The sequence below is a fragment of the Mustelus asterias genome, chromosome 8 (genome assembly GCF_964213995.1).
Source record: "Mustelus asterias chromosome 8, sMusAst1.hap1.1, whole genome shotgun sequence".
In the NCBI taxonomy this organism is placed as follows: Eukaryota; Metazoa; Chordata; class Chondrichthyes; order Carcharhiniformes; family Triakidae; genus Mustelus; species Mustelus asterias.
Window position 1 is genome coordinate 4,842,324 of NC_135808.1, and position 25,947 is coordinate 4,868,270.

Below are 25,947 nucleotides of genomic sequence, written 5' to 3' on the forward strand. Positions count from 1 at the left end.
GTTCGTTGAAGGAGAATTTAGCATAGCCAATATACCTAACCAGCACGTCTTTCAGACTGTGGGAGGAAACCGGAGCACCCGGAGGAAACCCACGCAGACATGGGGACAATGTGCAAACTCCGCACAGACAGTGACCCAAGCCGGGAATTGAACCCAGGGCCCTGCCGCTGTGAGGCAGCAGTGCTAACCACTGTGCCATCTCATTTGTGCTTTGTTTTTGTTTCAGGTGACCCCTCTTTCAGGGGTTGCCCTTGCTTTAGCCCTCGATTTGTTAATTTGGTTTACTTGGTTTGCCAACAAGAATGGCAATGAACTCATTGATTCCAGTTTATTTATTAGTGTCATAAGTGCAATGAAGTTACTGTGAAAATCAGCTACCATCTGAATCTTGGTTGTCTGAAAAACTGAACATTCACTCTGCACTGCCTTCACACCCTTCCTTTTTAAATTTGGGGGATTGTTCAGCACAAGGATGTTTATTTATATCTCTGCAGTTTCGGAGTTTGAATAATTGAATACAATCCTCTCTGAACCCTCTCTGAACCAGTGAAAAGATTCCTGAGTTTGATACTGCACACAGACATCAGTGGTTATTTATTCTGGGAGCCAGTTTATCCCTTTTCAGCTGTGTTTATAAATCAATAAAATGAATATCAAAACATACCAGGACTAACGGAGCCTATCATTTTCTCTGCGTTGTGTACTTTGTACTTCTCCACACTGTGGGATTTTCCGGTCTTGGGGCTGGAAAATCCCGCCGTGTGTGTGAACTCAAGTCTTTCATTGTTACAAAGCGCACCGCTGCCACCTGCTGACAGAATCTCAGTGCTGCAGGAAAGAATTCCCCATTAAAAACAGCACAAGAAGTGGGGGCTGTCTTCGAAGGTTCACAGGCAGGATGGGCTGAATAGTCTCTTTCCATTGCGAGGTCACATTATGATTTTTATACAATCTAATATTTAGATCTGATCAAATCCACATTTTTAAAAATTGACTTGAACTGAAGATTGCCATGTGAGATGAGAATGAATAGACTCGGCCTCTGTTCCCCAGAGTTTCAATGAGAAGGGGGTTGACACAGGGTAGGTGCTGGAAGGATGGTTCCCCTGGCTGGGGAACCAGGGACTTTAGCAGCTTGATGGTGATGCTCCTGGAATAATAATCCAGACTCTAACCAGTGGAGAGTTTTTCCTGATTGCCATAGAGTTGTGTTTTGCTGGGGCTCCTTGATGCCACACTGGGTGAAACGCTGCCTTGATGTTCAGGGCAGTCACTCTCACTCCACCTCTGGAATTCAGCTTCCTCCAGGAGCACTCGGCTCCACACCTCTTTGCAGCCTCGGTGCAAACTCTCAGGAGGCAATGGAATGGAGTGAAACTAGACATCCCATGAGAAAGTGTTGGCCTCATATGAAAGGAGGAGTTGAATGAGCGCCCATGATGCGGCTCCGGGCGGCTGAGGGGGGAAAGCGGGCGCGCGGGAGGAAAAGCTCCGGCCAGAGCGCGAGGAGCGGCCGCGCGCTGACCTCCAGTCCAAGGTCAGAGCGCGGGAAGAAGCGCGGCTCTGATTGGAGGATCAGGCAGCGTCAGCGGGGGCAGGGGGAGGGGCTGGACTCAGCACAGCATCACGTGTTCCACAGGAGCAGGCTGAGGGTAAGGGAGTTTGTTTCTGCATTTGATTTATTTATTTATTTTTCAGTTAAATTTGTGTTAAAAATCGGAGGGTTTTTTCCAAAACCAGAAGTAGGCCCAGGAGAATCCTGGGAAGGTTTTTGGAGGGTTTAAAAGCAGGCCGCACTTTTGAGCGGGCAGTGTCGGGAGCGGGCAGTGAAGTGAGTGGGAGGCAGAGTGAGAGTTGTAAGGGCTTTGGCTCACAGGGCTTCGGGGGAAAGGGCGAAGCAGTGTAGGTTTTTTCTTTTCCATTCCTGTAAAGGAAAAGGGTAGCTATGAGTGATAGGCCAGTTTGTTGCTTCCGGTGTGGGATGTGGGAGTTCCTGGAAACACCTAGCCACCCAGAGGTTCACATTTGCGCCAGGTGTGTGGAACTGCAGCTCCTGAGGGACCGCATCAGGGAACTGGAGCAGCGGCTTGATGACCTTAGTCTAGTCAGGGAGAATGAGAGACAAATAGACATGAGTTATAGGCAAGTGGTTACACCGGGGCCTCAGGGGGAAGACACGTGGGTCACAGGAGGAGTAAAGGTCATAAGGGTAACGTACTAGAGAGTATTCCAGTGGCTGTCTCTCGATTGGAAGGGCTCTGCAACAGGTGTGCGAGGGGAGGGGAGTGAACAATTAGTGGTGGGGTCACCTGTGGTTGTCCCACTCCAAAACAAGTATATTGTTTTGGACAGTGTGGAGGAAGATGACTCTCCAGGGGTAAGCCACAGTGACCAGGTCACTGGCACACAGTCAGGCTCTGTGGCCCGGAAAGGAAAGAGAGGGATTAGGAGAGCAATAGTGGTGGGGGACACATCGGTTAGAGGCACGGACAGGTGATTCTGTGGGTGCGAATGGGACTCCAGGATGGTAGTCTGCCTACCTGGTGCTGGGGTACTGGATGTCTCCGAGCGGATAGGAGGCATATTAAAAGGGGAGGATAAAGAAACGGATGTCATTGTACACATTGGTGCAATGACGTAGATAGGAAGAGCAGGGAGATCCTACGAGAGCAATTCAGGGAGTTGGGAAATAGGCTAAAAAGTAGGGCCTCCAGGGTGGCAATCTCTGGGTTGCTCCCAATGCCTAGGGCCAGTGAGGCTAGGAATAGGGAGATAGTACAATTGAACGCTTGGCTAAAGGACTGGTCCAGGAGGGAGGGCTTCATATTCCTGGATCATCTGGTTATTCCTCTGTTCAGATCATTCCTGCCCAACAAACACACAGGGAAAATCATCAAATGATCCCCAGTTTGACTTGTAAGGAGTGGTTACAGTGGATTATGATGTGGAGATGCCGGCGTTGGACTGGGGTAAACACAGTAAGAAGTTTAACAACACCAGGTTAAAGTCCAACAGGTTTATTTGGTAGCAAAAGCCACACAAGCTTTCGAAGCTCTAAGCCCCTTCTTCAGGTGAGTGGGAATTCTGTTCACAAACAGAGTTTATAAAGACACAGACTCAATTTACATGAATAATGGTTGGAATGCGAATACTTACAACTGATCAAGTCTTTAAGAAACAAAACAATGGGAGTGGGGAGAGCATCAAGACAGGCTAAAAAGATGTGTATTGTCTCCAGACAAGACAGCCAGTGAAACTCTGCAGGTCCACGCAACTGTGGGAGTTACAGATAGTGTGACATGAACCCAATATCCCGGTTGAGGCCGTCCGCGTGTGTGCGGAACTTGGCTATCAGTTTCTGCTCAGCGACTCTGCGCTGTCGTGTGTCGCGAAGGCCGCCTTGGAGAACGCTTACCCGAATATCAGAGGCCGAATGCCCGTGGCCCGCTCGACAATCACCAGGCAAGACTGTTCTCTTCCTGTTGGGGAGCACTTCAGCGGCCACGGGCATTCGGCCTCTGATATTCGGGTAAGCGTTCTCCAAGGCGGCCTTCGCGACACACGACAGCGCAGAGTTGCTGAGCAGAAACTGATAGCCAAGTTCCGCACACACGCGGACGGCCTCAACCGGGATATTGGGTTCATGTCACACTATCTGTAACTCCCACAGTTGCGTGGACCTGCAGAGTTTCACTGGCTGTCTTGTCTGGAGACAATACACATCTTTTTAGCCTGTCTTGATGCTCTCCCCACTCCCATTGTTTTGTTTCTTAAAGACTTGATTAGTTGTAAGTATTCGCATTCCAACCATTATTCATGTAAATTGAGTCTGTGTCTTTATAAACTCTGTTTGTGAACAGAATTCCCACTCACCTGAAGAAGGGGCTTAGAGCTTCGAAAGCTTGTGTGGCTTTTGCTACCAAATAAACCTGTTGGACTTTAACCTGGTGTTGTTAAACTTCTTACAGTGGATTAACCAGGATTCAATTAAATACAATCCTGATGCTGCCCACAAAATAATTATCAAAATAATTGTCAAAATTTTATATTGAGGCACAGAAAAATACCCATTTACCCCAGATATCGAAAAACGGTGTCAATCTTAATATTTAAAGAGTATCTGAAAGGAGGGGAGAGAGGTCGGGAGGTTTTGGTGGAACCGCGGCCTTAGGGCCGGGACAGCTGAAGTCACAGCCACCAATGTTGGAGCAAAGGGAATCAGGGTTTAACAAGAGGCAGAATGGAGCAGCTCAGAGATCTTAGTAAGTTATCGGGCTGGAGGAGTTTTCAAAGATGGGGAGCAGCGAGGTCACGGGAGGTGATTTGAACACAAAGATGTGTTGCGGGAGCTGGATGTATAATCACACACAATTCACACCTCAGGCGCACCCAAACCCGTGTCCCCATCACAAATACAGACAACAGTCAGAAAACACTGAAACGGACAGGGAGATGATCCATTAGTTTCACTGTGTTTCAAGGTGAAAACTGTGTCATTGACCGACAGAAAATTATCCAAAAGATAAGGCCGGAAGGAATAAGGGAATGGGGTAAGGAATGGGGAAGGACGCCAGAGTTAGAATAATCCCCATATCTCATAACATAACAGAATCGCCTCCGGAATAGAGGAAAGTCAGGAACGACTAACCTGTTCCATTATGTTCACAAGTATTAGATGAATGCCGTAACTCTTATTTCTCAGCAAGAAGTCTCAGAACACCAGGTTGAAGTCCAACAGGTGAAGGAGCAGCGCTCCGAAAGCTCGTGATTCCAAATAAACCTGTTGGAGTTTAACCTGGTGTTGTGAGACTTATTACTGTGCCCACCCCAGTCCAAAGCCGGCATCTCCACATCTTATTTCTCAAGGAAATAATCAAATCAGCCAATCACCTTGAGACATTTCAAACAGTCTGATTGATTTTTGTGTATCGGTAACTCTGAGATTTCTTGATCATTAGAATCTCAATTCCCTTTAACTTCTCGATTTTTTTGATTGTTTCTGGAATCTTCTCTTCTTCCCTGAGATCTCCGAGTGAAATGTTTCTCGGTGAAATCCTGGTGCATTTTAATCAGCAGGAAGCGACTCGTGATTCTGTCCGTCTCTCCCAGCAGGACGCGTCTTGTCAGTTTCACAAAACAGCTTCAGTTCTTCCCGATAATTCCCACTTTTCATTTCCTTGTGGAATTCAGATTTAATTCACCGAGTTTTATTTTGTCTGAGTCTCCATGTCAGAGGAAACATCCTCCCAGCATTTACCCTGACAAACCCTGAAGAATTTGAGCTGTTCAAATTAGACAACCTTTCGTTTTCTCATCTCTATGAATGATAATTATAATAAAATTATCTCCTTATAAAAATCCGCTAGAATTTTGTTTCATGAATCTTCTTTGCACTCCCGCAAATACAACTGTATCTCACAATTCTGGTCTCCACAACTGTAAACAGTAAAAACAGCTGCCCACTCACCAAGGCCCTTTATAGGATCATAGAATAGAATCACAGAATCCCTGCAGTGCAGAAAGAGGCTACTCGGCCCATCGAGCGTTCACCGACAACAATTCCACCCAGGCCCTATCCAGGTAACCGCACATATTTACCCTACTAATCACACACTAAAGGGCCATTTAACATGGCCAATCAACCGAACCCGCACATCTTTGGACTGTGGGAGGAAACCGGAGCACCCGGAGGAAACCCACTGAGACACGGGGAGAACGTGCAATCTCCACACAGACAGTTACCCGAGGCAGGAATTGAACCCGGATCCCTGGCGCTGTGAGGCAGCAGTGCTAACCACTGTGCCACCGTGCTTCTGTCTATTTACAGTGAGAACTCTTTGCTCCGAAATTCCAATCCCTTTGTAATCGACCGAAAGTCAGGAGTTAACAGTGACCCGAGCCAACGATTTAAAATATAAAGCAATATTTTAGGTGGGAAACACGAGGCTTGTAATTGATTTTTTTGGTGCAGTGTCTCTGAGACGCTCTGTTGAGTCTCAGGAAGTTTGTAGAGTTGACCCTCACATCATTTTGCCCGGCAGAGGGAATCCCATTGCGATATTGGCTGGAGTACCAGACAACCCAGGAACCCAGGCGGGGGTAACTGTGACTCTTTTGGGCGGTTCTTCCCGGAGAGTCAGTTCTGGCGAGTTGTCTCTGTGGCGTTTTCTCCTGTTTTTGGCGACCATAGCGACAGTCGCGCCTCCCCGTTGGCCCCGCTGGTAAACTCAGTAATCCGCTACTGGGGGACTAAATCACTGCGAAAAAGTACGAGACGGCCGTGATCTGCGTGGATCAGAGACTTAGTCGCAAGATGGTATGAAAGAATGGAAATCCCGTTGTTGATGGATCAGAGCGGCTGGGATGCGTCCCGGATAAACAACCTCCCCGCAGTGGCGTCTGCAGCAGCGCAATGTGCAAAATGTCAATGTCACCGCCACACATGTTCCAGCTCTCCGGAGCGAGTAACAAGACCGTCCGCAACTCCAACCCAAGAGGAGATCTTGAGACCCCCGCCCTGTTGGCAGCTGGGTTCGGGTCCCAGAGCAGAAGAGGCAGCCAAGCCAGTCGCGGACGACACTGTTATAGAAGAGTCCGAGTGGACGGCCCATCCATCGGAAAATGCGACCTTTGTAACAACACAAACCTTCTATAAGAAGAAATATCGTGTTTCCAACAAGGGAACGGAAACTCCGGCCAATGAGGCGGCAATTGACACAAATGGAGAAATATCCGAGACGACCACCTTCATGGGAGGGGTCACTGTCGAGCCGACTTATGACAGAGCATCAGTCAGAGAGGTGATCGCCCATTACCCCATTGATGGGTTGTTCTGCAGCTCCTGTAACACCCTCCTCCCCACGATCGGCTTCTCCAACATCCACATGACCAAAGTGCCCCAGGTTATAAACATCAGAACCAGGTGTTGGCGCTGCGGCAAAACAGGAGAATATCAATCCATTGCCTGCCACTGTCCTCAGTGTAGCGGAGAAAGGCAACCTGTAGCAGTGGGGGAATAGCAATGCAGCGAGTGCGAGCTCAGCTTCACCACCAGGTCTGGGCTCAGCCAGCACGACAGGCAGAGACATGTCGCTTTGCGCACCCAGAAGCTCCTGGAAGCGCTTCAGGTCAATTCTAAGCCGGGGAGCCGTGCCCGTAAGTGGCCCCGGAGCAAGTTACACTCCTGAGGGAACTGGAGCCGAGATTTGCAGGATGCCGGTTCACCAATAAGGAAATCGCAAGCCTCCTTCAAACTAAAACACCCAAACAAATCTCAGACAAATAACTAAATGCAGTATTCCAAATGAAATCATCTCGCCTCATTAGCAACTTACTTTTTCGAAGTAAGTTCTATCCCACAAGTTCATCCCTAACAAGGGGCCGATATCAAACGCTGTCAAATCATATCAGTGATGCGAGGCAGCAAACAAAACCATCGCCCACATTTCTGGTTGCTGCCCGTTTGTAAAGAACGCAAGAATTAAACACCACAGCAAGGGATTCCAACAACTACATCTATATGTCAGTAAGTACTGCTGGACATCTTACACGGAGCCAAGACGAGTGGCCAAAGACGGCTCCTTATGGAAACCTGACATAATACTCACGGTAGATCAGAGTTGCAGTGGTGGGTGTCACAGTACGATACGAAGACTACTACAAGGCACTTGAGTTGTGTGGGACGAAAAACGGCACAAATACAGCCATCTGGGATCGGAGGTGAAGGAATTGCCGGGAGGTTCTGAGCCTGAGTACTTGGGCTTTGTGCTGAGAGCGAGAGGGAAATGGCTGGAAATGAACAACGCCTGACTAACATTCCTCAATATCCAGAAATACAAAGCATTCGCCCAGTAAATATCCAGACTCACAATATCCTTGGCACTTGAAATGTTGCAATTTTTTAGCGACAAGTGAGTGAACTGGAGTTCCATTCTAAAGCCCAGCCTTTGGCTGGAGGGAGAGTCTGACCCTTGGTGCAGGGCGCGGCTCCAAAAGAAGACAAGTATAGTGGGCACCGTCACAAGGTGCAGAAAATGGTGACAGAAAAAAAGAAATATAAATGTACATAAATATAAAAAGCTAAAAAAATGATGGCGGATAATTCACAGAGCATGGTGATAATTTCCCAGGTTGTGCAGGAATTAATATGTCTGAAGGGTGCAGTGAACACATGGCGGTGGGAACTATAACCTCACACATATCAAATGACTCTGACCTGAACTTTTCCCAGTCTCACTCTTCTCCGAATTGGAAGTCGCCCGTGATAACTGACAGGAGCCGCCCCGAAAACAAGATAGATATTCCCAATTAACTGTCTGCTCCTCAGTTAACTCCCCGCTTCAATTACCATCGGCACGGCCCAACCCTCGGCCGGTGGCAATGCTCGAGAATTCAAAATGTCAATGAGAGACGTAAAGACTCGGATAAAGCACCCGCCGGAGTGTTTCAAAATAGCAGATTATAATTGACTTGTCCAAACCAGAGGCGGAACACCAAGGCTGACAGTGATCCTGTTTATTTCCTGAGTTCTCCAATCACTTGACTCCACCATTGCTGAACTGAAATAGTTCTATTAGAACGACACCACCTTGATGTCAATCATATTCTTGTAGCTGAAATCAAATCCAGTTAAATGTTGCAGCAAATATCAAAGCTTACACATTAAAGTAAAATCTCCATAATTGTAGATTTCAGTGTGAGCTTTCCAGTTAATCTTTCCCAGGTGCATGGGAAGTTTCAACAACGGGATTGAATGAAATCAGTTTTTGAAGGGGAATTGATTAGGTCGCAGTAGCAGAATGCATTAAAATCATTGGATGATCCAGCACAGGGGGAGACCATTCGGCTCAGAGTGTCCGGACCTTCAGAGACAGTCCCCACTTCTTGGGCCGTTTTTAATGGGGAATTCTTTCCTGCAGCACCGGGATTCTGTCAGCAGGTGGCAGCGGTGCGCTTTGTAACAATGAAAGACTTGAGTCCACACAGAGTCTGAATCCATCCCAGAAACTTACTGCACCCGCAATGAATTACTCAGAGCAGCAGCACCACCCGTCACAGTTGAATCCCACAGGATGTTCTCTGATAACGGAACTCTTTCATCATCTTCATTAATCCTGCAAATAAAATGACACTATGAATTCACAATGAACAGTGCAGATATTCTCTCCGGTAAAAACTGCAGCCGATGAAGCAGGTTGCGTTGTTCTGCAAGGTGCCGAATTTCGTGTGTATTGTTGGAGCTGCACTTTACCAAGCAAATGGAGAATATCCTTTCACAATCCTGACTTGTGCCTTTTATAGGGATGATGTGGAGATGCCGGCGTTGGACTGGGGTAAGCACAGTAAGAAGTCTCACAACACCAGGTTAAAGTCCAACAGGTTTATTTGGCAGCACTAGCTTTCGGAGCCCCAAGCCCCTTCTTCAGGTGAGTGAAGAAGGGGCTTGGGGCTCCGAAAGCTGGTGCTGCCAAATAAACCTGTTGGACTTTAACCTGGTGTTGTGAGACTTCTTACTGTCCTTTTATAAGGGGCAGACTTTGGCAGATGAGTTACCTACTGCAGAATTCCCAGCCTCTGATCTTGTCCAGCAGTTTTTATATGATCCGTCCAGCGAAGTTTCTGGTCAATGCCACCACAGGTTGTTAATGGTGAGGGACTCAGCGCCGGCGATGCTGCTGAATAACAAGAGGCGCTGGTTAGATTCTCTCTTGTTGAAGATGACATTTGAGTGACGCGAATGTTACTGACAACTTATCATTCCAAGTCAGAATGTGGCCCAGACACAGACTGTTTCAGTATTTGAGGAGTTGTGAATGGTACTCAGCACTTATCATCCCAAGTCATAATGTGGTCCAGACACAGGATGTTTCAGTATCTGAGGAGGTGTGAATGGGACTGAGCACTGTGCAATCATCAGTGAACATCCCCACTTCAAACCTAATGTCGGAGAGAAGCTCAGTGAAACTCTCCGCCTGGTGTCTGGAAGCCATGGGGAGTTTCAGCGCTTTCTCATTCAAATTGCTGAGTCACATTTCTGTGGGTGAATCTCGCCCCGGTTCTCTTCAGCTCCCTGCTGTGTTACTGTATTTACTCTGCAGTGAGTGAAAGTTATATATCAGACATTAACAGACCCAATCCTTAATAAAAACATAAAATACAGAAATCACTCAACAGATCAGGCAGCATCAATACAGAGAAGAACAGAATTCACTTTTCAAGTCGATGGCCTTTCATTGGAACTGGAATATTTTACAGAGTAAACAATTTCTCAGCAAGGACAGTGTCAGAGAAAAGGGCGGAGAGTAAGAACAGGGAGAGGTCTATGAAATGGTGGAAGACAGGAGAGGTTAAATGTCTAAAGGTGTAACGGTGCAAAGTATAAGAGAATGGGGAATGGGACTGGTGAAGAAGCGCAAGATGGTTCCAGAGCAGTGCTAACGGTTACAGCAGAATGGTAACGGTGGTTAGAATCTGAAGTTCCTGAATTCAATGCTGAGACTGAAAGGCTGGAAAGGGCAGAATGGCAATATTCCTAATTCCTGTCAGGAACAACCAACACTGCATCACCAGAGCTGTGCATCAGCGGCTGTTGGAAAAAGAGACGTGTCGATGTTCTTTTAGAAACAAAGACATCAGTTAACAGTGAACTCAGTAAATGAGGAATAATAATTATATAAGAACGCACTTTAGATGGAACATATCGAGATCACAGTCGATTTTATTGTGTTCAGTGACTCTGTGATCCTCTGGGGTGTCTGAATGAAATCCGTGGAGAGTTCAGTGTCCAACATTTCATCCGGCAGAATGAATCCCATTCCGACATTATCAGATGAACAGACAAACCAGGAGTGCAGTAGATTGGAGTTGACTTGCACAAGGCAGAGACTTGATACCAGGTCTGCAGCGATCCTGTTCAGTTCCTGAGTTCTCCAAACACTTGTGCTCCACGATTACTGTTGTTAAATCCCCCTGTCAGTACAACAATTTATAATTAAATGGTTTTCATTGCGGGTTTCGAAGCCAACTAAATATAGCAGCATGTATTGAGTTACTGCAGAATTTTAATGCGTAAATCGTTCTCACAGAATGGTGAATACTAATGTGACATTCTCCTGATAATCTTTCTCACTAATAGTCAGGGACCATCTCACCAAACAATGGGATTTACTGAATGGGATTTGTTAATCTGGATTTGATCAGATCCAAGTTTATGAATAAATAACAATCCCAGTCTGATACAACACAGAAAGAGGCCATTTGGTCCATCGAATCTGTGAATCTTCAGAGACAGTCCCCATTTCTTGGGCCGTTTTTAATGAGGAATTCTTCCCTGCAGCACTGTGATTCCGTCAGCAGGTGGCAGCGGTGCGCTTTGTAACAATGACAGACTTGAGTTCAAACAGAGTCTCAACCCATCCCAGAAACTTACTGCACCCGCAATGGGTTACTCACAAGAACAGGAACAGCCGTCAAGTAGAGAGATTTACAAACACTTGTGCTCCACGATTACTGTTGTGAAATCCTCCTGTCAGCACAACAATTTATAATTAAATGGTTTTCATTGCGGGTTTCGAAGCCAACTAAATATAGCAGTCTAACCGTACTTACCCCAGTCCAACGCCGGCATCTCCACATCATGAAGAAACTTCGCCCAATATTGGAGGAGAGATTCCACTTCAAATGTTCCCTCATCAGTTAAAAGCAAATTACTGCGGATGCTGGAATCTGACGAAGAGACATCCAGACTCGAAATGTTCGCTCTGTTCTCGCTCCACGGATGCTGTCGGACCGGCTGAGATTTTCCAGCATTTTCTGTTTTTGCTCCGTCATCAGTTGATGTTTCTCTGGGTCCGGGTCCCCGGGAGGGATTCATAGATATATATGAAACTAAAAGTTATTATTTCTAGAAAATGAACCAAACTTCACAGATCGAACCCGCGAAATATCTTCCCAACAACTGCTGTGTAAAATATCTCCTTGACATTTATGGGATTTGATGTTTTAATGTGAGCGGCTGCAGTGATGAACACAATTCAGTTTCTGGATCCGGATCTCACACCGAGTTTCACCAGAGTGGTTTTAATCGGCAGTGGGTTCAGACTGAAGAAAAATGCAATGGAATCTCGATCCCTCCCATCTCCACCTCTTCTCCCCATTCTATCTCTCCATTTGTCTCTCTCTTTCCATTGGCAACATCCCCGGGAGCCCAACCCGCCCCCGACAGAGTTCAATGATTCCCCTCCGTTATCCTTCAGACCGCGCCAGTTTTTATCTCCAGTGTGAAAGTGGAGAGGACATGGCCCACTCTGTAATAATAATTCCCTGAGTGATACAGTGAACTTTATCGGGAAATAGCTGAACTCAGGATGCGCGGCAGGAACATCGAAACTGAAAGCGGTTTGAATCAGGAAGTGCTGCGAGTGAACATGGCTTCCAGACAACAAGCAATGAGTTGGACCGAGGAGACAATTTGTCCCATTTGTCTCGATATCTTCACAGATCCGGTAATACTGGATTGTGGACACAACTTCTGCCGCTCCTGTATCACCCAGTGTTGGGAAAAGAAGGAGATAAACTCCTGCCCGGAATGTCGAGAGGAGTTTCCGGAAAGAAACCTCAGGATAAATCGGGCCTTAGCGAATCTGGCCGAGAAAGCTCGACAAATAAAGCTGAATCCGAAAGAGAAGGAAAGTAAACTTCACTGTGAGAAACATCAGGAAGAACTGAAGCTGTTTTGTGAAACTGACAAGAAATTGATCTGTTACACTTGTGTCGTTTCGCGGGAACACAGAGAGCACCGCTTCCTGCCTTTCGATGAAGCTGTTGAAATCTACAAGGTAAAAGGGAAATATTATTTACCTGATAGTTTGATCACATTTTCAACATCCAGCACTTTCATTCTGTGATTTTCTCTCCCAATCCCAGGATCAGCTCAAATCTTCCTTAGTTTCTCTCACAGGGAAGAAATCGGCGGTTCGAAAAAAGGAAATGAAACAGAAACGGAAGATTTCTGAAGTTAGGGTAAGGTCTCCTGTGCTGATTTTCTGGGATCTCGGTTAGTTTTGTTCCCTTTATCGCGGGACATTAATTATGTTTGGAAGGTTTGCTAAGGTTACTGGGGACGGTTTAAACTAGAATGGTTGGGGGGTGGGAATCAAAATGTGGTGACTGGGAGAGAGGAGGTTCGAGTAAAAATAAAAGGGGCTGGTCGGCAGTGTGAGAGGGAGGATAGGCAGGTGAAGGGGAAGGGGAGCTCTCAGACCGAAGGGTTGAGGTGTGTTTATTTTAACGCAAGGAGTATAGTGAACAAAATGGATGAGCTTAGAGCGTGGATCGCTGCTTGGAAGTGTGATGTGGTGGCCATTACAGAGACTTGGTTATCTCAGGGTCAGGACTGGGTACTTCAAGTACTGGGTTTCAGATGTTTCAAGAGGGACAGGGAAGGAGGCAAAAGAGGTGGGGGAGTGGCACTGTTGATCAGGGATAGTGTCACAGCTGTAGAAAAGATGGATGCCACGGAAGGATTGTCTACGGAATCTCTGTGGGTGGAGGCTCGGAACAGGAAGGGATCGGTAACTTTACTGGGTGTTTTCTATAGGCTGCCCAATAGTAGCAGAGATGTGGAGGAGCAGATTGGGAAGCAGATTCTGGAGAGATGTGATAATCATGATGTGGAGATGCCGGATAATGATGATGTGGAGATGTGATAATAACAGAGTGGTCGTGATGGGAAATTTTAATTTCCCAAATATCAATTGGAATATCCCTAGGGTAAGGGGTTTAGATGGAGAGGAGTTTGTTAGATGTGTTCAGGAGAGCTTCCTGGCACAGTATGTGGATAAGCCTACAAGAGGATAGGCTGTGCTTGATTTGATATTAGCGAATGAACCTGGGCAGGTGTCAGATCTATCAGTGGGAGAGCATTTTGGGAATAGTGATCATAACTCTATCTCCTTTGCACTACCATTGGAAAGAGATAGGATCAGCCGAGCTAGGAAAGTGTTTATCTGGAGTAAGGGCAACTATGATGCTATTAGGCAGGAAATTAGAGGCATAAATTGGAAGGAGGTTTTCTCAGGGAAATGTATGGAAGAAATGTGGCAAATTTTCAAGGGAAATTTGTCTGGAGCTCTGCACGGCAATGTTCCGGTGCGACAGGGGAGTTATGGTAGGTTACAGGAACCGTGGTGCACGAAGGTTGTAACGGATTTAGTCAGGAAGAAAAGAAAAGCTGACAAAAGGTTCAGGGAGCTAGGTAATGTTAGAAATCTAGAAGAGTATACGACTAGTAGGAAGGAACAAAAGAGGGAAATTAGAAGAGCCAGGAGGGGACAAGAGAAGGCCTTGGTAGACAGGATAAAGGAAAACCCCAAGGCATTCTACAAGTATGTGAAGAGCAAGAGGATAAGATGTGAAGGAGTAGGACCAATCAAATGTGACGGTGGGAAAGTCTGCATTGAACCGGTTGAAATAGCAGAGGTACTCAATGAATACTTTGCTTCAGTATTCACAGTGGAAAAGGATCTTGGTAGTTGCAGTGCAGACTTGCAGTGGACTGAGAAGATTGAGCATGTGGGCATTAGGAAAGAGGGTGTGTTGGAGCTGTTGAAAAGCATCAAGTTAGATAAATCGCCGGTACCGGATGGGATGTACCCCAGGTTACTGTGGGAGGCGAGGGAAGAGATTGCTGATCCTCTGGCGATGATCTTTACATCATCAATGGAGATAGGAGAGGTTCCGGAGGATTGGAGGATGGTGGATGTGGTTCCATGATTCAAGAAAGGGAGAAGAGATAGCCCAGGAAATTATAGACCGGTGAGTCTCACCTCAGTGGTAGGTAAGTTGATGGAGAAGATCCTGAGAGGCAGGATTTATGAACATTTGGAAAGGAATAGTATGATCAGAAGTAGACAGCACGGCTTTGTCCGAGGCAGATCATGCCGTACGAGTCTGATTGAGTTATTTGAAGATGTGACTAGACACTTAGATGGGGGAAGAGCGGAAGATGTGGTCTATATGGATTTCAGTAAGGCGTTTGATAAGGTGCCCCATGCAAGGCTTATGAAGAAAGTGATGGGGCATGGGATACAAGAGGACGTTGCTTTGTGGTTTCAGAACTGGCTTGCCCACAGAAGGCAAAGAGTGGTTGTGGATGGGTCTTTTTCAGAGTGGAGGTCGGTCACCAGTGGGGTGCCCCAGGGATCTGTTCTGGGACCCTGGCTCTTTGTGATTTTTATAAATGACCTGGATGAGGAAGTGGAAGGATGGGTTGGCAAGTTTGCTTATGACACAAAGGTTGGAGGTGTTGTGGATAGTGTAGAGTGATGGCAGCAGTTGCAACAAGACATAGATAAGATGCAGGACTGGGCGGAGAAGTGGCAGATGGACTTCAACCCAGATAAGTGTGTGGTGGTTCATTTTGGCAGGTCGAATAGGATGGAAGAATATAATATTAAGGATAAGACGCTTGGCAGTATGGAAAAGCAGAGGGATCTTGGGGTCCGGGTTCATAGGACGCTCAAAGCGGCGTCGCAGGTGGAGGCTGTGGTTAAGAAGGTGTATGGAATACTGGCCTTCATCAATAGAGGAATTGAGTTTAGAAATTCGGAGCTAATGTTGCAGCTGTATAGGACCCTGGTTAGACCCCAACTGGAGTACTGTGCCCAGTTCTGGTCGCCTCATTCCAGAAAGGATGTGGAAGCCATAGAAGGGTGCAGAGGAGATTTACGAGGATGTTGCTGGGATTAAGTGGTGTGCTTTATGAGGATAGGTTGAGAGAGCTAGGTCTATTCTCCTTGGAGAGGCGAAGGATGAGAGGTGGCCCGATAAAGGTGTAGAAGATGTTGAGAGGTATTGATAGAGTGGATTCTCAGAGGCTTTTACCCAGGGCTGAAATGGTTGTCACGAGAGGCCACAGGTTTAGGGTGCTGGGGAGTAGGTATAGAGGAGATGTTCGGGGTAAGTTTTTCACTCAGAGGGTGGTGGGTGTGTGGAATCGGCTGCCGGTAGTGGTGGTGGAAGCGGATTCGATTGAGTCTTTTAAGAGACTTTTGGATAGGTTCATGGAGGTTAGTAAGATAGAGGGTTATAGATGAGCCAAGAAGGCAAGGAAATTGTTTGGCGCAACTTGTGGGCCGAAGGGTCTATTTGTGCTGTAGCTTTTCTATGTTCTCTGTTCTATGTTTCACGTTTCATTCGGTAGGAACAGTCGAGCAGTCTGCAGACCCACATCACATCCGAGTTCACTAAAATGCACCAGATTCTCACTGAGAAAGAGCAGCGTTTACTCAGAGATCTCAGGGAAGAAGAGGAGAGGATTCTAAAACCAATGGAAAGAAACCTTCGAGAGATTCAGGAGAATTTAAATTCTATTGAGGGGAAACTCTCAAAGATACAGAAACAGATGGAGCAAAAAGACGAGCTGATATTTCTGAAGGTGAGGGAATATATTGCGGCTCAGTTCAGGGAAACTTCACACAGTCACTAAATAACTGATGATAACTGTGAAATTAATATAGAATTTACTGAAAAATACTAACCGAATTGAACAGAATTTTGTGTCCCTTCCTGAACCGTTTTCCTGTAGTCTCAGATCTAACGGGCTCCCACACTGTCTGCAGATTCCCGGGAATACCTGTGACCTCCTGAGAATGAGTTTTCTTGATCTTCACACTTGCTTTGTGATTATTTCCGTGTTTAATTTACTCCTGGAGCTCCCATTGTAATCCAGTTCCAGTTCCATGTTGTGAGTGTGTGGGTGTGTCTGGTACGGTGTGTGAGAGTCACTGGGGCCGATTCTCCCAAAACAATTCGAAGTGCCGAATTTGCATAAAAACTGGAGTAACTCCCGCTGGGTCTTTTGTAGTGGGATTTTCAAAATGAATCGCCCAGGGGGCCAGGCTGGCACTGCCCAAGGTGCACACCCCGACCTCCTGTGGGGGCCTCCATGGCCTCTGTTCCTTCTGGTGGGGTCGGGCCGCCTGCTCCCCGTTCGTGGGAGCTGTTGTAAAACCTGCTGGGGTGAACCACTCCTGGCAGGGGGAGACACAATAGCGGGTCCGGAGACTCTAATCCCGGACCCACTAATTAGATGTAAATAGGAACTTAAATATGGAAATCAGCTCGGCGGAGTTGATGATGCCACAAATCTTCGTCTGGGAGATGCGTGGAAGCCGTGGCGCCGAGCGGGGAGCCCGCTAAACAACCTCCACTGATGTCCCCCAGCCTGTTGCATTGCTGGAGCATCGCAGTGGGCTGGAGAATAACCCCCACTGTCTGTCAGCAGGACTGATATCCAGTTCCAGTTCCATGTTGTGAGTGTGTGGGTGTGTCTGGTACGGTGTGTGAGGGTCACTGTGTCTGTGAGCGGGACTGATGTTCAATTCCAGTTTATTTGACTCTCCACAATCTTCCTTCCAAAATGCATCACTTTACATTTCCGTGTGAAATCTCACCTGCTGTAAGTCTGCTCATTTCACCAGCCTGTCTAACTGCTCCTGAAATCTGTTACTGTCACCCTCACTGTTCCTGATTCATTTCTTTCAGGAGGAAGCTTGTCGGAAGAGAAGGTAGGACATGTTCTTTACTGAAACTCTGCAGTTTGTTAAATAAACTCAGTGAAGTGTTATTATGTATTTATTTATTGGTTGTTGTCACAACTTTAAATGGTTGGTCATTAGTTCCCAAGACATCACACACTGCAGGAAATGATAAGCTCCGCGTATACACACTGACGAGAGCTTTATGATAACTCACTGTATTACAGTGATTTTACAGAACTGTTCTACAATATTGTAATAAATAACCGGGAAGTGTAAATAATACAATCTGGTTCCCAGGCCGGAAGTGATCACTTGCCCGATGTTGGCTGTTTGTGTCTGTGACCTTCCCACTGACCCTGAGAGAACCGCATGGTCCATGTTTCCAAGGAGTGGGTCACCCATGTCCCTGCATGGAGCCTGACCAACCTGAGAAAGTCTCACGTTAAAGGGGGGAACGGATTCTAATTTTACACTAAATACAAACTGGCTCTGTGTCGTTAACAACTACAACACTTGTATTTATATCGTGCCTTTCTTGGAAATTAATATCCGAAGGAGTTTCACAGGAGCGTTATAAAGTAAATTGACACAGAGCCAAATAAGGAAATATTAATCTGGATGACGGAGATGGATTTCAGAGAGTGTCTTAAAGGAAGAAAGAGAATTAGAAAGATAGAGAGGATCAGTGAGGGAATTCCAGAGCTCAGGACCTTGGCAGCTGAAGGTCCAGCTCTCAATGGGGGAGTGACTGAAATCAGAGATGTTCAAGGGGCCAGAAGTAGAGGAGAACAGGATTCTGGGAGGGATGTGGGGCCCAGGGATTGCAGAATTGGATATTCAGCTTTGGGATGTTTCCAGCCTTTGTGTTTGTTCTACAAACTTTGTTTATAATACAGCAAGTGGACAGGCTCAATGTTAATCATTTCCTGCAGTGTGTGATGGCTGTTATCAGGTTTTGAACCTTTTTCAAGACATGGCTGTTTCCATTCTCTGCCCTTGAATTTAAAAGTTATTCCTTTCTCAGTTAGAGAAACTAGATTAACATTTCACTTTGTACATTTTCTCAATCATCAAAAATGCTGAAAACTTGACCATTTAAATAAGTTCTAAAATCTTCTAACAAAGACAAATTCATAGCATCATTTTTACCATTTACAGTATTAGTGATGACGATCAGGTACTCTCAGTATCTGCTGCCGCCCTCTCTATCAGGAAGTACAAAGACCTTTTACAGTACAGAGCATGGAGAGAAATGATAAACTTCATTAACCCCGGTAAATCTCTCACATTAATTTTATTGATTATCAATTCAGTTGTAAATATATTGATTGGGCTCCAAAGATCCAGATTAAATACTCACATTTCCAGTTGTTAATACCTGGAGTCTCCCCATTCTCATATTTCTCTTTCTGTGGGTTCCTCTGGGTAAGTGTCTGAAGCCATCAGCACTGTGTGTCAAAGCAGTGAAGGGATCTGTATAACCAGAGGAATAGAGCACCAATCTCAGGATGTGAAATGGAATTTCTCTCGGAGACTGGACTGCTCCCTTCTGTCATTCTGGGAAACATTTTTTTATCATCATTTCTCAGGAAGACACACAGACATTAGAGAGCAAGTGATAAATGACAGATAATCTGTCTGGTGGAATTGGACACATTAATCAAGAGGAGGGACTGCAGAAACTGCGAGTCTGCACTGGATAAGAGAGGGGGTGTGGTGATCTTATTGAAACGTTCAAGGTTTGGAATAAAAGGGAGATTATAAACATCCACGTGTTTGACACGGTCACAGAGACTAGATCAAAGTAGGTATAGCTTTTAAATCTAGAATAGGGAGGGTGACAGGGCAGTTTAGATTGAGTGAGGTTGAGTTTTTGAGTGACTCCATTGAGGCAGTGAACCAGTGAACCCACCGCTCACTCTGTGAATTTGATCAGAGGCTCAATCCATTCTGAGGGCTGATCTTCACAACAGTATCACTGTCCAGTTTCCCACTGGTTTGCAGTGTGGGAAAATGTACTGTCGTTCCTGAAGAGGGAACAGGGGACAAGAAATCCTCATGAATACACAGTGGGGGTGAGAGAGAGAAAGGAGCAGCAAGCAGCAGTGAGAAAAATAACTCACCTCCTGGTCACAGAGAAATCATCAAAAGCTCCCTTCATTCCTGCAGTGTGAGCCTAAACACTTCAGAACCAGTGGAATAATTTTGAGGAACAGTCAGTGTTTGAATGTAGAAAATGAGAAAACCAATTTGCAAACAACAAGATCACAGGAACAGCATTGTGATAATGATGAAGTTTTCTGTTTTGATGATGTAATTTCCGGTATAAATATTAGGCAGGAAACAGAGCAAATAAACTCCTTACTTCATTTCCAATGGGGTTTCCAGTGGTCCCTTTCAGACCAGGGATTAAACCATTGTATAGATTGTTCTTCTGGGTGGGGCATCACCATGCAATGGAAGATCAAGATTGTATTGAGTCTCCAGTTATATCAAATGTCTCCAGTTTGTACAGACAATGTGACTTCGCCTTATGTTTAGTGTAGGGACACTGGATACCTATTTTGCTGCTACATTATTGTGGGGGTTTCATCTCTGCAATTCTTTACATTCTGATCAGTCATCTAACCTGCCATTCATCTTTGCTCAGTTATAAGCTTTTTCCATCAATTTGAGCCTTTCCTTAACTTCTTTAGTGAACCACAGATGGTGGATCTTCCCATTGGGGATTTTCTTTCCAGTAGGAATATATTTATTCTGAATATTCTGAAATATCGTCTTAAATATCTGCCATTGCTTCTCTATCGATATATCCCCAAGCCTGGGGACCCAGTTCACTACAACTAGCTTAGCTTTCATGACCAGATCGTTGCTCCTATTAGAAACATAGAAACATAGAAAAATACAGCACAAACAGGCCCTTCAGCCCACAGGTTGTGCCGAACACGTCCCTAGCTTCTAGGCCTACCTGTAACCCTCCATCCTATTAAGCTCCACGTACTCATCCAGGAGTCTCTGAAAAGACCCTATTGAGTTCGCCTCCACCACCACTGACGTCAGCCGATTCCACTCGCCCACCACCCTCTGTGTTAAAAAATTACCCCTAACATCTCCCCTGTACCTAACCCCCAGCACCTTAAACCTGTGCCCTCACGTAGCAGAAATTTCCACCCTGGGAAAAAGCCTCTGAGAGTCCACCCGATCTTTGCCTCTCAACATCTTATACACCTCTATTAAATCTCCTCTCATCCTTCGCCTCTCCAAGGAGAAAAATCCGAGCTCCCTCAGCCTATCCTCATAAGGCATGCCACTCAATCCAGGCAACATCCTTGTAAATCTCCTCTGCACCCTTTCAATCTTTTCCACATCCTTCCTATAGTGAGGCGACCAGAACTGAGCACAGTACTCCAAGTGGGGTCTGACGAGGGTCTTATATAGCTGCATCATTATCCCCGGACTCCTCAACTCAATCCCTCGATTGATAAAGGCCAGCACACCATACGCATTCTTAACCACCTCCTCCACCTGCGGGGCCGATTTTAGAGTCCTATGGACCCGGACCCCAAGGTCCTTCCGATCCTCTACAATACTAAGAGTCTTTCCCTTTATATTGTACTCCTTCATCCCATTTGACCTACCAAAATGGACCACGACGCATTTATCTGGGTTGAAGTCCATCTGCCACTTGTCCGCCCAGTCTTACATCCTATCTCTGTCCCTCTGTAACTTCTGACATCCTACCAGACTATCCACAACCCCACCAACCTTCGTGTCGTCGGCAAACTTACCAACCCATCCCTCCGCTTCCTCATCCAGGTCATTTATGAAAATGCCAAACAGCAAGGGTCCCAGAACAGATCCCTGGGGCACACCACTAGTGACCGACCTCCATTTAGAAAAAGATCCATCTAGACCCACTCTGCCTCCTTTGGGCAAGCCAGTTCTGGATCCACAGGGCAGCAGCACCTTGGATCCCATGCCCTCTCACTTTCTCTAGAAGCCTTGCAGGGGGGACCTTATCGAACGCCTTGCTAAAATCCATATAAACCACATCTACCGCCTTTCCTTCATCAATGTGTTCAGTCACATTTTCAAAGAACTCCAGCAGGCTCGCAAGGCACGATCTGCCCTTGACAAAGCCATGCTGAGTATTCTTGAGCATACTAAACCTCTCTAAATGCTCATATATCCTGTCCGTCAGGATCTTCTCCATCAGTTTACCAACCACTGAGGTTAGACTCACCGGTCGGTAATTACCTGGGCTATCCCTATTCCCCTTCTTGAAAATAGGAACAACATCCCCAATCCTCCGGCACTTCTCCCGTCTCCATCGACGATGCAAAGATCATTGCCAGAGGCTCTGCAATCTCTTCCCTCACCTCCCACAGTAACCTGGGGTACATCCCATCCGGACCCGGCGACTTATCTGTCTTGATGCCATTCAAAAATTCCAGCACAACCTCTTTCTTAAAGTCCACATACTCAATCCTTTCAGTCCACCGCACGCCCACAGTACATCCACCCAGGTCCTTCACCTCTGTGAAAACCGAGGCAAAATACTCATTGAGCACCTCTGCCATTTCAACTGGTTCCGTACAGACTTTCCCGCCTTCACCTTTTATAGGCCCTATTCCATCACGTCTCATCCTTTTACTCTTCACATATTTATAGAACGCCTTAGGGTTCTCCTTAATCCTACCTGCCTGGGCCTTCTCGTGACCCCTTCTGGCTCTCCTAATTTCCTTCTTTAGTCCCTTCCTACAAGCCATATAACGTTCTAAATCCCTATCTTCGCCAAGCTCTCGAGCCTTTTGAACGCTTTCCTTTTCTTCTCGACTAGAAATTCAAGTTTCAAATACCGATCTTAGATCCTCTCTTTTCCCTTTCAAACTGGATTTCAAATTCAATCATATTGTAGTTGCTGCTACCTAGTGCTGCCTTCACTCTGAATTCACTCATTATTCCTTCACAGTGCACAAAGACAAGTCTAATATAACCTACTCTCTGGTTAGTTCCAGAACGTTCTGCTGTGAGAAACTTTCTCGAAAGAATTCATTGAACTCCCCATCCAGGAAACTACAGCCTGATTTCTCTGGTTTATATTTAGATTAAAATCGCCCATGATTATTACTGTCTCTTTATCTGTGACCCACATTGTGGCTACTGTTGTGAGGATTGTCGACCACTCCCACTATTGACTTATTTCCCCTCCTATTCCTCATCTCCAAACCAATTTTATATTCGGATCTCCTGAACCAAGGTCATCTCCAGCTTTTGCACCAATGAGGTCCTTGATAAGCAGTGCGACCCCTCCACCTTTACCGAGCTTTCTATCCTTCTTGAATGTCATTAAATGTTATCCTTTCGTCCTGCAGCAATGTCTCTGTAAAGTTATCAGATCATATTCATTTACTTCAATGTGTGTTATCAATGTGTTTACTTTGTTATGAATGTTGTGTACATTCACATACACAGCTTTTAGTTTTATCGTTTTATTATCTTTGTACCATCTAGTCTTGATTATTGGTGTATTCTAAGGTTTTATCTCTTTGTCCATTTCTGCTATTCTATGATCCTCATTTCCCATATTATTATGATGGTTTCTTGCCTTGAATCTCCCCCTGGATTTACCACATGTACGCAATTTGGATCCTTCACCCTCCTAGTTTAGTTTAAAGCTCTCTTTACTTCCCGAGTTATGCAATTTGTTGGAACACTCATTCTAGCAGTTCAGTGTAGACCGTCCCAACAATCAGGCAGTGTGCGGGGCGGCAAGGTAGCACTGGTCAGCACTGCTGCTTCACAGCGCCAGGGACCTGGGTTCGATTCCTGGATTGGGTCACTGTCTGTGCGGAGTTTGCACGTTCTCCCTGTGTTAGTGTGGGTTTCCTCCGGGTGCTCCGGTTTCCTCCCACATTCTGAAAGATGGCTGGTTCGGTGCATTGACCTGAACAGGTGCCAGTCTGTGGCGACATGGGGAATTTCACAGTAACTTCATTGCAGTGTCAATGTAAGCGTTACTTGTGACTAATAAATAAACTTTAACTTGTCTACCGTCCAGTGGCTCTGACATCCATCATTACGAAATACTTTGAAAGGTTAGTCATGGCACAAATCAATTCCGGCCTCCCAGATTGCCTGGATCAATGATAGTTCACTTATCACTGCAACAGGTCCACAGCAGACGCCATCTCCCTGGCCCTGCACTCAAACCTGGATCACCCAGATAACAAAGACACCCATGTCAGACTCCTATTCATTGACTACAGCTCAGCCTTCAACACCATTATTCCGACAAAACTCATCTCCAAACTCCGTGGCCTTTGGCTTGGCTCCTCGCTCTGCGACTGGATCCTAGACTTCCTTTCGTACAGGCCACAATCAGTAAGGATAGGGAACGACATTTCCTCAACGATCATCCTCAACTCCAGTGCTCCATAAGGCTGTGTTCTCAGCCCCCTACGATACTCCCTATACACTTATGACCACGTGGCCAAATTCCCCTCCAGCTCGATTTTCAAGTTTGCAGATGACACGACCATAGTGGGTCAGATCTCAAACAACGATGAGACGGGCTACAGGAAAGAGAGAATCTGGTAAAATGGTGTGACGACAATAATCTCCCACAATGTCAGTAAAACGAACGAGAGTCATCGACTTCAGGAAACGTAATAGAGGACATGCCCCTGTCTACAACAACAGTGAGGAAGTGGGAATGGTCCAGAGCTTCAGGTTTCAAGGTGTTCAGATCACCAACAACCTGTCCTGGTCCCTCCATGCCAATGCTATAGTTAAGAAAGTCCACCAACGTCTCTACTTTCTCAGGAGGCTTCGGAAATTCGGCATGACTGCCATAACTCTCACGACCTTTTTGGTTGTATCACAGCTTGGTATGGCTCCTGCTCTACCATGACCGCAAGAAACTACAAAGGGTTGTAAATGTAGCCTCATCCATCACGCAAACCAGATCCCCATCCATTGACTCCGTCGACACTTCCCGCTGCCTCAGTAAAAGCAGTAAGAGTTTTAACAACACCAGGTTTAAGTCCAACAGGTTTATTTGGTAGCAAATACCATTAGCTTTCGGAACGCTGCTCCTTCGTCAGATGGAGTGGAAATGTCGAAGGAGCAGCACTCCGAAAGCAAATGGCATTTGCTACCAAATAAACCTGTTGGCTTTTCACCTGGTGTTGTTAAAACTCTTACTGTGTTCACCCCAGTCCAACGCCGGCATCTCCACATCAGTAAAAGCAGCCAGCATAATCAAGGACCCCATGCACCACAGACATACTCTCTTCCACCTTCTTCCGTCGGGAAGAAGATACAAAAGTCTGAGAACACGTACCAACCAACTCAAGAACAGCTTCTTCCTTACTGCCATCAGACTTTTGATTGGTGGTTTCACATATTAAGCTGAGCTTTCTCTTCACCCTGTCTGTAACTGCAACACTATATTCTGCATCCTATCCTTTCCTTCTCTCATATGTACTCTATGAACAGTACGTTTCATCTGTATAGCCTGCAAGAAACAATATTTTTCACAGTATAAATGTGACAATAATAAATCGAATCAAAACAACCCCACTATCCCCAATACTGGTGCCAATGCCCATGATCCAGACACCAGCCTTTGAGCATTCATCTTTGTCAGCTCATTTTCCCTCTGCCAGTTTACATGTAGCTCAGGTAATGATCCAGAGATTATTACCTTTGAGGTTCTGCTTCTTAATTGGTACCGAGCCTCTCATGGTGACGATGCCCTTTACAGACATCCCAAATATCCCTGCTTGCGTTACCACTTCCCTCCAACCTCAGTGTCCTCACCCAGCCCACAATGTCACCCTGATTGAACATTAGTGGAGTGGACCAGGACAATGTTCTTTGCTTGTCCTGTCTATGTCTTTGGTACCTACACAGACCACGCCAACTGGATCCTCCCACTTACAATGAAAATTCCTCTCCAGCTCTGAGCACATGCTCACTTTTGCTGCAGAGAACAGTATCTGTGTCCCACACTATATTGTCCCCTACTGCCACCACATTCCTGTTTGTTATCCCCCACTTGATAGGCTTCCTGTATCATGGTGCCATGGTTACACTGCTCATTCACTTTGCAGCCTTTGCTTTCATCCACACAGATTGTCAGCACCTCAAACCTTTGCAACAACTGCAAAGTCTGAAGCTCCTCCATTACTCTCTGCTCAGTCCCTTTACCTGTCTCACTCTCGGTCACATCCTCCTGTCCGTCACTGCTGACCAAAACAGATGACCCGATTCTAAGAGGTGTGACCATATTCTGGAACAAATTGTCCAGGTATTTCTCCCATTCCCTTACATTGTGCAGTGTCTGCAGTTCAGCCTCTAACTCACTAATTCTGATCTGGAAGTCCTCCAGCTGCTAACACTT

General features: G+C 46.0%; 1 protein-coding gene across 1 annotated transcript in view; it reads left to right on the top strand.

Annotated features, from left to right (window-relative positions):
• The first annotated feature begins 12,389 nt into the window (after nt 1-12,389).
• LOC144496798 (zinc-binding protein A33-like) overlaps nt 12,390-25,947 on the top strand; it is a 28,153-nt gene continuing 14,595 nt past the window's right edge. The window contains exons 1-5 of the mRNA XM_078217349.1: nt 12,390-12,836; nt 12,925-13,020; nt 16,202-16,435; nt 17,545-17,567; nt 18,699-18,814. Of these exons, the coding sequence (XP_078073475.1) occupies nt 12,426-12,836; nt 12,925-13,020; nt 16,202-16,435; nt 17,545-17,567; nt 18,699-18,814 (880 nt within the window). The 5' untranslated portion in view covers nt 12,390-12,425. The remainder of the gene's footprint in view (nt 12,837-12,924; nt 13,021-16,201; nt 16,436-17,544; nt 17,568-18,698; nt 18,815-25,947) is intronic.